Source organism: Chenopodium album, chromosome 4 (genome assembly GCF_948465745.1).
Source record: "Chenopodium album chromosome 4, dcCheAlbu1.1, whole genome shotgun sequence".
In the NCBI taxonomy this organism is placed as follows: Eukaryota; Viridiplantae; Streptophyta; class Magnoliopsida; order Caryophyllales; family Amaranthaceae; genus Chenopodium; species Chenopodium album.
The window spans coordinates 32,387,740-32,401,982 of NC_137837.1; the positions used below are offsets into that span (position 1 = coordinate 32,387,740).

The following is a 14,243-nucleotide window of genomic DNA, read 5'->3' on the forward strand; positions in this document are numbered from 1 at the left end:
AGTCTCCGTTATTTTGCAGGTACAGCTCAGCCGGATCAGACTTCGTGACGTAACTCTCCCAAGGGACAAAAACACCCAAAACAGTAACCTTTATTTACTCTATATCTTTTTTTTTTAATTTTTATTGATCTTTTTTATAATGATGTTATCTTAAAATTTTAAATGCAAAATAACATCTATATTTAATAATTCCTTATTGTCAGCTATTCATCTTTAATGAAACATACTCCCTCCGTGTTTAAATACTTGCTTCACTTTCCTTTTCCGGTCATTTTTAAATAAGTGCTCCATTTCCTTTTTTGGAAAGCTTTTACAATATTTAATTCATTTCTCACACTTAGTGAACCCAACATAATACTCTCTCTCCTCTTATTCTTCCACTACTTGTGATTTTTACAATTTTTTATTATCTCAACTACCCCACTACCATCATATTTTATTACTTTCTCCATTTTCTCCTAAAATTCCGCGCATGAAGAAATGGAGCAAGTATTTTAAAACGGAGGGAGTAAAATTTTAACATAATGACCTTAATTGTAACATAATGTCCTTTTTGATATTATAATGACCTGTAAATATAGATACCCTATTATTAACATAGTCACCTTTATTATAACATAGATATCTTATTATTATTATTTTTTTTTTAAAAAAAAAAAAAATCTAGCTCTTTTTACTACTCTTTTATGTTTTGGAATGTACGACTGTACGAGTAGCATTTATGCTAATACATAGCCTTGTCTTGAGGTGCCTTTATAGCCTTCTTCTTCCTCTCTTCAACGGTTCAACCTTCTTCTTCTTCCCCTCTTCGCCTTTTTCTGCCTTAATCAAATACAAAATCAAAATCTTAAATAAATTAATTATATAGCTAATTCTCATACTTACTGAAATTGAAATTAATTACAAATAATCATGAATTGAAAAAAAAAATTGAAACCCAATTTGTATATACCAGATGAAATTGAAGGTAAAAAGCCAAAACAAATACTTTCAAAAAAGCCAAAAAAATCAACTTAAACAGAAATTAAGCAACAATTGAACAAAATGCACACACATATAGAAATCTGGAAATCAAATACGAGTAAGCAACTACTGATTTATGAAATCAACATCAAATTAGAATGACATAACTAATTAATAACAAAATTCAACTTTTTTTTTTTTTTTGACAAAAAACAAAATTCAACTTCAATACAAATAAACACATGAATTGAACAAAATGAAACCCTAGATCTTCACAAAATCTTCAATAAGAAACAAAATTCAAACAAAAAATCATGCAAATGGCTTCAATTGAAAAAAAAAAAATTAATTAGCATAAAAGTACAAAAATTAACTCAGAAACAAAAATTGTACCAGGAATTGGTTGATTATTGCGATTTGATTATGATAAACGAAGACCTCTTTTACTCATACACACTCCACCGTTTCTGTTTTGGCCATTAAAGAAGAAATTGAGCAATATTGAAGTTATAGTTGTACATTGAAGAGAGAGATAAGAGTTATGAAGAGAGAGAAAGTGGCAGAAGAGGAGGTTTGAAGAGAGAGAAATTGACTGGTGCTAAAAAGAGGGAAAACAATAAAAAGAGGGGTAAAAAAGGTTGAAGGAGGAGTAATAAATACGGAGTAAATAGAGTTGTCTGAAATTTTGTTGCCTCCTCCACACGCACATGAGAGGTAGTTGGTCTACAATAAACTTATTGTGGACTAGGTTTATTTAAGAATTTGTATGACTATAGAAATTCAAAATGTGAGGCAAAAATGTTGATTATGTGAAAAGTTGAATGTTGATTGATTAACATATTTTGCAAATATTTTTTTTGCTTTAATTTTTGGGTGATAATTTGAAAATTTCCCATTTTTTTTTTTTTTAAGGGCAATTTGGTAGTTTAAAAATTAGACACCAACTTTTCACTCGTTCTCCTCTCTTGGCTTATATAATAGAGATATAACATTCAAGGTTTATAATTCGAAGTTCATTAAGTACTCACGGAGCTTCGCCTTATAACCCTTTTCACAATCACAAGGCACTTACCAGAGTTGCCACCTTACACGTTACTAAACCAGTCGCATTTTTCTTTTATCAAAACTAAAAAATAAAATAAAATAAAATAAAAGACACTTAGTCGTATTCAGTATCTTAGTCAAATTTAAATTCTTCGGCTTCTTGACATCTAATCTCAGCTGCTTTACATTAAATAAAAAATTCCCCTTTTTTCATGATCAACGTTATTGGTGGCAGACGAGAAGCTAGCTAATTAGAAGAACACAAACACGGAAGAAGAGGTCATACAACTATACAAGAACAATTAAATAGGTACGAATTAAGCCTGCACAAATACTGTTGATAGTATATTTTGAATTACTACGAAAGAGATGCAATTCTACAATACATAATTCAGTAAAGTGAGCAAATTGACGAGTTATTAACCTCAAACATCATAAAACTGTTATTTTTGGATGAATGAGGATGTTATACAACTGTTAACCTCAAACATTATAAAACTGTTATTTTTGGATGAATGAGGATCTTATACAAATTGTTAACTAATTTAATGATCTTTCTAACATTCTCAATTTCTCACATAAATGTCAGGGATAGATCAACTCTAATATCTACCAACAAAGCAAACTGACTTAAAGCCTGCGTGAACTACAAAACTTTTGGCACAACGACATTACTTCCAAAAATGAACGGAATACAAATGACAAATAGTAATTCAATAGAATTTTCATCGAACCTGTTTTAAAGCAGTCTAATTGAAAAATACATCAATTGTCCTCAAGGCTAAACGTTTTGATTAGGATAGTATAAAACCACAAGCTTCGCCACTACAACCAAGCACAACTTGATGGCTATGTTGCACAAATGTGTTCTCCAGCCCTTTTCCTTGTTTTCTAGGATGGTACCTTGTATTGGTTTTTGCAATATCTAATCCAAGATGCATCAAGTAATCTTAAATCCGACTTGAGACTGTTGTTACTCAGACTACAAAAATTCAACAATCAGTTCAAATACCTTGGCTCTTCTTTGGTCCATCCAGAGATAAAGAATGATAGGGTTTCCTAAGAATACTCTGTACAGCTTTAGAAGAGGAACTATCAGAGCGACCCTGGAAAGCCATTATGCAGTGCTTTCCAATAATCGACTTTTTTATGCATTTTACCACATTAAGGCAATGAGAAACAGAGTCCATTCCATCTACAACCTGTTCAATAAAAGGGGAAAAGTCAGTAAGGCATAGAAACGCATGGAAACAACTTGTAGAAACTGGAACTCATCAACAAGATGATGGGAAAAAAAAATGACAGCAAAATGACTTTCCCCAAAGAGTACAATTCCTTAAAACAAAAAAAAGGTCTACACAATGGAGTAATTTAAAAAGATAAATAACATGGAATTCTATCCTATTTTAATTATTAGCAAGAGAAATGTAAAAAACAGAATTTAAAATGCTGCTTCTAGGCAAGTAGTCTATGATGCAAAATAGCAGCATGTTTTAAAGTAGAAATTCCTTTGGTCAACTTCTTCGGTTTATCCCCGGCCTGAAATATCGAAGTAAATTTAAACCTGACGAGATCACATGATAAAAGGCTAAATAGGCTCTCTTTTTGGCAAGAAATAAGAATTGCATTAATAATCACAGAGGTGTCACTCATGTATGAGGGAGGGTTCAGGAAAAAAAGGTTCATGCCTAAAAGGTCTCATAGAGCTGTTCATCTACAATATTAAGTCAATTGACGCTCGGGCATTAAAACTTGGCTCCAGCTACACAAAAACTTAAAACCTTGATAAGTAGAAGCTAAGTCCTCCAATGGCATTTATTTCCATTTTTCCAAGTGCACCAACACATTCATTCTCTCCTCAAAAAAATAAATAAATAAATAAATGAAATAAATAAAATAAAAATTTCTACACTTCGTCAAGCCAAGTTTGTTTCATACTTATTTTCCTTCATCAAGCCAATCTTGTATCATACTTATTTTCTGGGCAACATGTATATCTAGTTGGATCCAGCTTAATCCAAACAAGGTTAAAGACGAGTGCCAAAGAGAATGAGCCCTAAGGCAAAACAGCAAAAGAGGAGAAGATGTATAACAGAAAATTCTTCTTTAAGCAAAAATTGCGACGACAAAGGTTCCTTTTCTAAGGACATCCCATAATGATTAGTGACTCTTACTAAGACACCAAACCATCTCATCCTCTTTCTCTGAGCTCTTGAACACATAGTCATTTTAAAGCCTCGAGACTAAATCTTCTTCCCAGTAATTAGTAAACCTCAAAAGGTAGCATTCCAATGTTTCTACTTAAAATTCCATACCAACAACTTGGAAACGTTGACCTCCTTAAATCTTAGCAAATCTTGCAATTGAGCTTTTAGTGGTTTAATTCCACACCAAATGCCAGGCCAAAACAAAATGGTTGAAATACTTTCAGGTTTAAAACCAACCAACTATATAATCCACCTGAAATGGATTTCTATTTTCCTACACCACAAGAAGAACTATTAGGCCTCTTACACCATCCTAAGTTATCAACACCACAATGAGCTAAATGATCTTCCACAAAGCATTGTCTTCATTCCCAAACTCTAGAGCCATTTATTCTTAGAGCATCACTCGTAAAGTGGACTGAATTAGAATCATATATGGAAATAAACTATCAGAGGGTGAAAGTAAGATCATGGCGATTTATTCCTTGCATGCAGAAGCTTTTGTTGTATAAAATCTAAACAGCAGAAAAGAATGACTGGGACACTGTCAATTTGTGGACTGGCTAGCTGAGATCATGGCGATTTATTCCTTGCATGCAGAAGCTTTTGTTGTATAAAATCTAAACAGCAGAAAAGAATGACCGGGACACTGTCAATTTGTGGACTGGCTAGCTGAGGGCCCCTCTTCCCTTAAAACTCCGCGAGAGAGAAATTTTTAGATCAAAACTATTATTACCATGTTCTATTTTAATAATAAAACATTCTCCTGTATTAAGATTACTAGATATCTAGTTGACCTGCCCATGAGATGACAATTACAGCCAGAATTAGTGAGAATCTTGGTTCTTTTATAATCTTTGCTACTACCTATTCTTCAAATCATACAAGGATACCTTCTGCTTATTAACTTACCGAACTACCTCACACTTTGGCAACAAATAATACTTTTAACTTATCAATAATCAGAAGTTTCAGAAGGGAGGAATTAAAAGCAAGATTAGATGATGTAGTAAGATGATTTATTCATGCATAATATGTTAGACCCAGAGTCATAATATTATAAACTACAATCTTTCTGATCTTATCATTACACTGTCAATACGTCATTATTTTGGTCAGCCTTAATGCTCAACCAGATAATTCCTAGTTTGAAAATTCAGATTCTAATCTTGTTCAATTTGATTCAAATGACTCCTCATACTGGCCAAATCATTTCTAGCAATATCTGGAATCATGAATGCAACCAAAAAAAAATAAAAAATAAATAAAAACAAAAAATGAATAAAAAGATTTGCACTTGGACTTGAAGGAACATTTTGATCCCAACAGGGTAACAGGATATTTCACATTTTTTTAACTTAAACTTTCTTCAACCTATGCCTCTCTGTCCATCATAGCACAACAAAACACAACCCATATATCATCCTTATGATTAGTGGGATAAGGAGAAGGCTGCCATGACTTCTCTATTCTTATCACTTACTTCCTCCATTCGTCTTTAGTTGAGAAGTTTCTTATATCATGTTTGCCAATGCAAATTTCTATTGTTGATATCTTTATGTATGATTATAAGACGTTGATATTTTGGAATTACATATTGAGATGAATCTAACAAAATCCGACATGACTATTTTTATCATCTATAAATCGAAAAACTAGTCAAAGTAAAGTTTTTGAATAGTGGAAAAATCAAAATGTGTTACCCAAAAAAGAGGCAGAGGTAGTATTACTTATCTTGTATAAAGCATACAAGACCATACAAAGTTATAAAGATAACCAGTTAAACCAAACATCAATAATCAGAGAAATCTGGACTAGAAAGATTAAGAACAAACCAAAACTTGAATAGATCAGATAAGAACACCTTGAATAAGGTGAAAAGAACAAAAGCCTCACACCTACACCGTGTCCAGCTAAGAAGGATATGTATCCTTTTTTGTGGTGTGGGCAAATGGACACACGCAAAGAATATTAAACTGAAAACTACATGCACAACTCTCATATTACTGTCCTTCCTTTTTAGTCTTCCAGTTTTACCAATTTCCCCTCCCTACCTTCCTACCCCTATCTTCTCAATCAAATGGGTTACAAATGCCAATAATAAAACAGAAAAACAACTTAAGAAAGCAGCAATCAGCAGCACAACATATGCCTTGCTAAATAAACTGAAAATTTTAAAAATTTACCAGCAAAGAAACCCCAGATATATCAACTGCCTTTAGCAAAACAAGCTCCCACAGGCGTTCAGGCGTTGCTACAAGAAATTCAGGTTCACAACTCCTTAGGCTGCAGAAGAAGGATAATTATCATGAGAAACCAAAGATCAACGAATTTATAAAGCTAGAATTGCAAATTTGCAATACATGACACTCAATCCAGAATCCAAGCACCTAGGACTAGATTTGTTTTTCACATTGAGTCTCCTATTTCAAAAAAGTGTGATGATTGAGAGACCTCTTAAATTTAAAAATAGTTTTATGTTAGTGGACATTAGAGGTCGACCTAAGATTACACAGCAACAATTTCTTGGTAGTATAAACCTTAAGAGTTATATGGTCATTCAACTTCTCAAAAATGAGAAAATTTTCCTTACCTAGCCCCCCAGCCCCCCCCACCCCCCCCCCCCCCCCCCAAGATTATTTAAGCTTTCCACAAGAAGCACAGATATCTGTAGTCAACAAAATAGCTTCTATATTTTCCAGAAAGTTACTCCCAGGTTATAGGATATAGATAAAATATTGGCAAATATAACTGCCTACATCAAGCTGATCAAATGGCATAAAAGCACAAGCGCCTATTGACCAGATCCAGATGTTTACAGTTTTACACCAGTAACATCTACAACACAAGAGTATGAAATGCAAAAAGAATGGAGATTTCAGACACACCCTTGAACTTGATGCTCCACTGAAGTACCAGGATGTAAACTCACTGTGTGTATGCCGAAAGCTTTTAAAGGCTTGCACACAGAACGCACCTGAAAGAACACAAAAGAAATCAAAGTAAAGCAAACTTACAAGACCTTAAAGAAGACAATCTGTGCATCAGGAGAGAAGACTAAATTGTCTTTTAGTAGCCTGCAAGAACATTAATTTATATCCCATATACAAATTTGCAGTAGTAACTGCTTAGAATCTTAAACCTTCCAAATTGGAATACAAGATAAGAGCAACCATAGGTTCATGGTGTTTGGAAGTATAATTTTGCCACAAACAAAAGAGAACAGAAGCACGACAGAAATTAAAGAAACCACACAAAAGGCAGGCAATGAAATAAGAGATTGAAACTAAATTGGAAAAAGTGATTCACACACACACACACACACAAAGTAGAAAATGATTGCAAGTACCCAAAAAATGAAAAATTAGTGACTTGAAGAGGGAAGGCGGAAAACTACGATTGTGAACTAAAACCCTATTGTCTTGATTGCTTATAGAGATGAAATCCTAGATCTGAAATGTGATAATTGAAGTATTTTCGAATAGATCAATAGTCCATATGAGACAATTACATTATCAACTGTATGTTAGATAGTCAATTTGATCAAGTAAATTGCATTTTCAGCTATTCGCACCCCAAACAGCCAGCAATTCTAGATGGCCAACCAACTCTGCAAGTGATGGGATTGGTTCGTGAGGAGCGGGTAACACTAAGCCTTACCATCAAAAAAATTAACCAAAAGACTAGATCAAGAGTGATTAAATCAACTTTCCCAAGCTTGAGCACTGAAGTGTAATCCAGTGTGTGCTAAAACACGGCCATGATATTCAGATGTGTCATATACATGGGCTGCCTGTATTGGCAGGTGGTATATGCTGATGCACTGAAGTCTTAATTTAAAAATCACCTAACATGACCAAATAAATCTTAGTTTTTTTAAAAGCACAAGGCCTATAGAGGTGCAAAACTGCAAACGATCCTAAGATCTGAGGCATGAGGCACATGCACACACATTTGCAAACTCAAAGCACAACAAAATTGAGTATTTACATCATGTTTCCTGCAAAAATATAATAATATCGGTTTTAAATTGAAAATTTAGAGTTTCTTCTACTTCAGTCGATAAGATAACAGGTCTAAATAAATACATATCATAGGGATGGATTTTAAAAATTAACGTCATTACCTCCATCCAAAGAAACCTAGAGCTCTGGACACCCCTAAGGTACACTTTTAAAATTACAGTGCTAGCTTATGAGGCATATTTTGGTAGCTGCCACAAGACAGATCAACTTCAAATGGCCATATTACTATACATGCTTTATCAATACATGAAGATGGGACTGCTAAGATATGCATATAGGAACTTCATGAAAGGATGAGTAGAAATTGAGGTATGCCCTTCAATTGAAAACTATCTATTTAACCAAATTATAACTATGAGAAACTCATCCTCTTCAGTCATGGCTAACTGCCAAGCATCACTTTCACCTTATGACACCTAGAGTTCATCCTAAAGTATTCTGACTTAGAAGCTATTAATCCCATAAGAGTAGGAACATAGCTGATTAATCCATTCCTGACACCATTTTTTTCTTCTGTTTGGATCAATGCTCACCCATTTAAATGTTAAAAAGGGACTGCCTTCACCTTGTATCCACCCAGATAAAATACGAGGATGGAGTCTTGTGAAAACCAACTAATCAAGTGTTGATGTGTCCCTTAGCATACATATATGCATGTGTTTCACCACAAAGATAGTACCAATACTATAGCCGACAAAGACATCATCGCTATTTGGAAATATGAGTAAAAACAAAGCTGTAGATCACTAAAGACATGTTCTTTACAGAATGCATCCTTGAGAATTCAAATCTACATCCATATTAACACTTAAAGCATACTACAAAATTGCAAGGATGCATATTCATGATATGTTAATATGTTACAATCGCTGTAATAATTAAACATCGGTGTAATATTTAAACATTAGTCCTCAATCTCCTCATTCATGACAGGAATTATCACATCAATTTTTAACATAAGATGTTAGCATTATTGCATTGATTCATAGTAAAAGAATAATTCCAATGAAAAAATAAATAGATAAATAATAATAGAGAGCATGTTTGATGAGAAAAAAAAAAGACGTATCTAAGTGTTGCTATAGTATTGAACGAGGTACACTTAATAATAGGGAAAAAAATCATAGATACATATGCAAAATTTATGAGAACATAAAAAACAGCTAATTGCAAAATTCACATTTAAATTTAAAAAATTTATGCCAAGTAACCTTATTCGCTTTCTCTTGTGATGGTACAAGATATAGCAGGAACGGGTTGGAGAAGGATACCCCATCCTTCTCCTTCTGTGAAATGCTGTCAGCTGCCGTGGAGGCTATCCAGGCCATTTGCTGCACAGAAGGACTAGTTCCACTGTTTTCTAATACATCAGCACCTGTGGAATAAGACTTCCAAAATTCAACTCCCCATGAGTCAACAAACAAAGGTTTGTCCTGTTCCTTATTCAGCACGCCATCACCAAGCAAAGAATCCCGTATAGAGTTCAAGCAAGAGCAAAGAAATTTAGACGGACAGCCAGAATTTCCTAAAGTACAATCATTGAAGTCTCCTTCTCCTAGCTTTGCTTTCTTTTCCTTTTGATTTTTTAAGTTCACTTGATCACCACAAAGCACTTCTTTCTGTTGCTTTTTGGCTTCTTTCTTTAAGGTTTCCTTGTTTTTTACTTCTGGAAGCAGCCGTTTGTTTTTTCTGGTGCTAATATTTTCTTTTCCATGTCTCTCGTTGAAAGGGTCCTCAGGTGAGGGAAGACTATAGCACATGCCCTATAAAGTAGAAGATTAAAAATCAACGATAAAGATGTAAAATGAGCAGGCTATCAAAACATTACATACATTCATCAAAAGAATGGTGTAGAAAGAATCAATAACACTTTGGTATAATAATTACTAAATCCCAAATATAAAGCACAAAGCTAAAATAAAAATAACAGTAAAAAAAATACAAGAAAAATTAAAAGGTCAGACACTCCCTCCGAAGGGGGGAGCAATGACTAAGAAGCAAACATTTGAAAAGAATAAAAAGAGGGAGAAGATAAACAAGCTTATGATTTAAGAACTAAATTCAAATTACAAACGATAATTCATAGCCTCATAAGTAATTTCTTTTATATTACGAAAATGATAGAAATTAAATTTAAGAAGGCACAGTGGTTTATGGCAGCCTAAAGTAGACAAACTTATAATTTTCTATTATGGAGGAGAGCACAGCAACGTAAACAGCAAATTTTATTGTTATACAGCAAATTGGTCTCTTTAGTATTTATATATTTCATCAACATTTTTCTAAATTGGATGCAATTGACAATCTGCTTATACGAAGAACTTCCTTCAAGCCAAAACTTTACAATGTAGCCATGTCATTAAGATGTCTACTATCAATGATATCTACTTTCCCAGCCTAATTTGTTTATTCTACCTAATCTACTTTACAATGTAGATTATAAGTGTTTTTATGAATTAGATAAGCAAAATTATACCAACAATGATGACTCAAGTGCTCACACAAAAAACATTCCTACCATAAAGTTATTCAATAGCTTCAAACTACCAAGACTTGGAAGATTAATGTCTTCTTCAGTCTAATGTCTACGATGTCAAGTTCTTGGAAGCAAATATCCATGTACATCACATTAGTTGGAGAGGATTGCATGTGACACAAAGGAAACAAAGAAAAACGTAACTTTTCTAAGACTTGAGTATATATTGGGTAGCTCTTTCATTTGCAGATTGATATAAAAATGATGAATTAATATATGAACAATGGTCGTCAACTTTTTTGCATTTTCTCTGTCCTTGAAGTGTCATTGACTTGGCCCTATTCCAACTCCAAGAAACAAGACAAGATCCAGCGTGGGATATGAAGATGGACAAATTTCAAGCTTAACTAAATTCATAGTTTCACCATTTCTTTCTTGTAAGCTATCCCACCAAAATATGTCATTTTTCCATTCAACTAGTCCTCAACTCCTCATAAACCCAAAAATTGAAACTAAGAATTCATTCTTTCCTATGATTTTCTTCCTTCAAGCTATCTACACAAAAAAAGTGAAACCGGAATTTTTCCAAACCCCAACAGGTTTTAATTGTTCCTTTATAATTATTAGAAATTACCATATAATCAACGGAACCTCAAAAAGATGATGATTTTCTCATTCACAAACGTTTCAAAATAACAAATGACATTTGATTTTGACCATTAATTTGTTAAAACTTGTGGTAAAAGATGCAAATTCACAACATTACAAAATTAAACTATAAACACAACATTGCAAAATTAAACTATAAAAACAAAATCAAAAAATAAATCAAATTTTGTTTTTGAGGGAAAAATAAATCAAATTAACAATTCCAGACTTATGCTAAAAGATGTAAATTCACAATATAACAAAAACACCCAATAAAAAGAACTTCTTAAGATCAGCAAATAAACGAAAAATAAAAGAAATAGAATAAAGAAAAGCAGTAAACCTGGCAGTTGCGGCGTTTGCCGGATTGGCGACGCTTCTTGGCGGCAATAAGAGCAGCAACGCGAGAAGAGACGGCAGAAGGATCTTTAGCAAGTTTCTTACGATTGGCTTTATTCTTCTTCTTGATTCTTGCGTCGTCGCCTTTCGCCATTGTTGATAACTCACTGAAGAAACAGGAAATGAAGAGAGAGAGGCAGCCAAAGGCCAAAGCAAGAAGCAAGGAGGGGTTTCCGAACTAGGCAAGGTGAGGTTTAGGCCTATACAAAGTACTACATTTTGAAAGAGTACTGTACATTTTACATTTTTTTTGAAAAAAAAAAAAAAAAACAAAAAAGTTTATTATGTGTTGGAGGTGTAAAAAAAGGACCCGACCACATGACCTGAAGCTAACAGAAACAAGAGGCAATTTAAATTTAACTTATAAGAACATAATAATTTAGCATAACTCAATTTGAAATAGACCTGACCCGACCAACCTAACCTAACCTGACGTGACCTCATTACATTGTATGATACTCAAAAAGTTTATCACACCATTTATGAAAGACAAAAATTATGGGTTCACCTTTTGGGCTAATCCGGATTCGGGGATTAATTCAGGGTGGTTAGATTTCAGTCCCCTCCCAATTGTTGTTGCGGGGGATCGAATAAGGGTCCTCCCTACCAAATGTAGTCTCAATCACCGATTATGAAAGACAAAATGAATATATAGAGTCATGTGTTTCGGATCCTTTTATGTCCCTTGGGAGAGTTACGGCTCGAAGACTGGATCCGACAAGGACGCCTGTACCTGTAAAATGAACGAGCTCTGGATGGTCGGAGGTTCGTCTCCGAAGGTTAAGTTAGCACGGATTTGGAGTAAAACGTGCGAAAAATAAGTATCTTCTTGGATTTCGAGATCAGGTGTTCTCTGTTTTTTTAGAGCAATAAATGCCTAATGATTAAGACGTTAAAGTTGCCCAATAATTGGGGGAATCTCCCTATTTATAGGGTCCTAGAAAAGTGTGCCCTTTCCTAGGGTTTGATGACCTAGGATTTATGGCAGCGCCGTTTTTCGGCTAGCTTGAGATTTGGGCCTTGAAGGCCGCCATTTCTCAGGTACCATATCTGCAAGACACGTGTCAGCATTTGGGGAGTCCATTTGGACGCCTCTTAGAGTGACACGTGTCACATGTTCATTGGGCCACTTGGCAGGTATAAATACCCAAATCATTTGCCCCTCACAGGGGTGACGTGGCTCGCCATGTGACGCCCGTGACAGGTGTCGGCCTATTATTGGTCAGATTTTTACTTTTTACTATTTTGGGGAATCTAGGGTCTTACCTTAGATTTTTCACCCTTTCTATAAATAGGAGTTGACCTCCTTTTTGAATTCACACTTGCGTGAATCTTAAGAGAATCTTGAATCTTTGACTTCAAAGAACTTGACTTCTTCTTGACAGCATCGACACAAGGTCGTTCGTCCGCCTGTAAGCAGGCATCTAGACCAGGCGACTCTCGTACCTTCATCTTAGGTAACCGTCTGATCTTTTCTCTTTTCTTTTTGCACTTTTCTTTTTTCAAAAATGGTTTCTCAATCGCACCCGGCATGACCTAGGTTAGCGATTAGCCGGTCACCGGGGATGGCTGAATATAGAACTAGGAGTGCCGAATGCTCGTTCGAGGACTCCCCTTTGAGAGATTCTCCAAATCAGACAGTGTTTGTGCTCCTGCAGGACACCATGACTAGAACCAAGTAAACCAGTCGAACGTATAGGACGGATGGTTCCTGGTACCATTCGGAGAGTTCTACCTTCTACTTAGAGGGCTCCATTAGGGCGCTTGTTTCTAAGGTTCGTGAGGACCCGCCAAGCAACGTTAATACCCCGAGCTCCTCAATTCTAGAGGAGTCGGATGACGAGCAACAAATTCCTGGGCCGAGTGGATCGGTGCCGAATTTAGAGATGGGGGAGGACACTGCTGGCACTAGTCAGTAGGCCCCCAGTTCCGAAGAAAATTCTGATGATGACTCTGGGTCATCATCCTCTTACAGCACCTCCATTAAGTCGGAGGAGGTGCGTTCCAAATTAAATGATGCCCAAGAGTCCCTCTCAGTGGACATGGGCGAAGGATGGACGGAGTCGTCTGCTTTGCGCTGGCTAAAACGTGCCCCTTATTTTTTGCACGTTGTCAAGAGCAGGCGGGAGAAATTGACAGTCGTCTTTGGCAAGTTTATCTTCAATCATGTCATGGGACATGAGTTTCTGTTGTCCATGTCGGATGCTGAGGACACATTAGTCTGGCCAAAGAAGGCCGGCTATGACGACTAGTGCTTCGGCTGCTATGAGGCGACCATACAAGCTGGTCTGCGCTTCCCTCTCCATCCTGCAGTGGAGAGGATTCTTGAAGGATACCAACTGGGTATCTGGCAACTAGCACCTAACTCTTGGGTAAACATTTTGGGCTACGTTGCCGCCTGTGAGATGCTGGAGGTGAACCCCAGTTTTGAAGCATTCGCTTATATGCACTATCTGAGCAAGACTCCCCTTTCAAGTGGGA

The 14,243-nt window shown here is 35.4% G+C and overlaps 1 protein-coding gene and 1 long non-coding RNA gene across 2 annotated transcripts; both read right to left on the reverse strand.

The window, feature by feature from the left end:
- Positions 1-651: 651 nt before the first annotated feature.
- On the reverse strand, positions 652-1,548 carry LOC145629083 (uncharacterized). The gene is made up of 2 exons (XR_014111547.1): positions 1,357-1,548; positions 652-822 (listed from the first exon to the last, which is right to left on the reverse strand). It is a non-coding gene; the product is annotated as an uncharacterized LOC145629083 (long non-coding RNA).
- A 1,149-nt stretch (positions 1,549-2,697) lies between these two features.
- On the reverse strand, positions 2,698-12,141 carry LOC145629082 (uncharacterized). The gene is made up of 6 exons (XM_081681568.1): positions 11,707-12,141; positions 9,451-10,002; positions 7,103-7,191; positions 6,401-6,500; positions 3,020-3,209; positions 2,698-2,932 (listed from the first exon to the last, which is right to left on the reverse strand). Exons 1-6 carry the CDS (start codon positions 11,854-11,856, stop codon positions 2,802-2,804), a joined length of 1,212 nt encoding a protein of 403 aa, XP_081537694.1. The 5' UTR covers positions 11,857-12,141; the 3' UTR covers positions 2,698-2,801.
- Between the last annotated feature and the right edge of the window lie 2,102 nt (positions 12,142-14,243).

Coding starts and splice junctions, on each gene's coding strand:
- LOC145629082 (XM_081681568.1), bottom strand. CDS start 11,856: ATGGCGAAAGGCGACGACGCAAGAATCAAGAAGAAGAATAAAGCCAAT. Junction 7,192..9,450: donor CACAAGAGAAAGCGAATAAG/GTTACTTGGCAT, acceptor GTGTTCTTTCAG/GTGCGTTCTGTGTGCAAGCC. Junction 3,210..6,400: donor TATCTGGGGTTTCTTTGCTG/GTAAATTTTTAA, acceptor TTTATTGAACAG/GTTGTAGATGGAATGGACTC.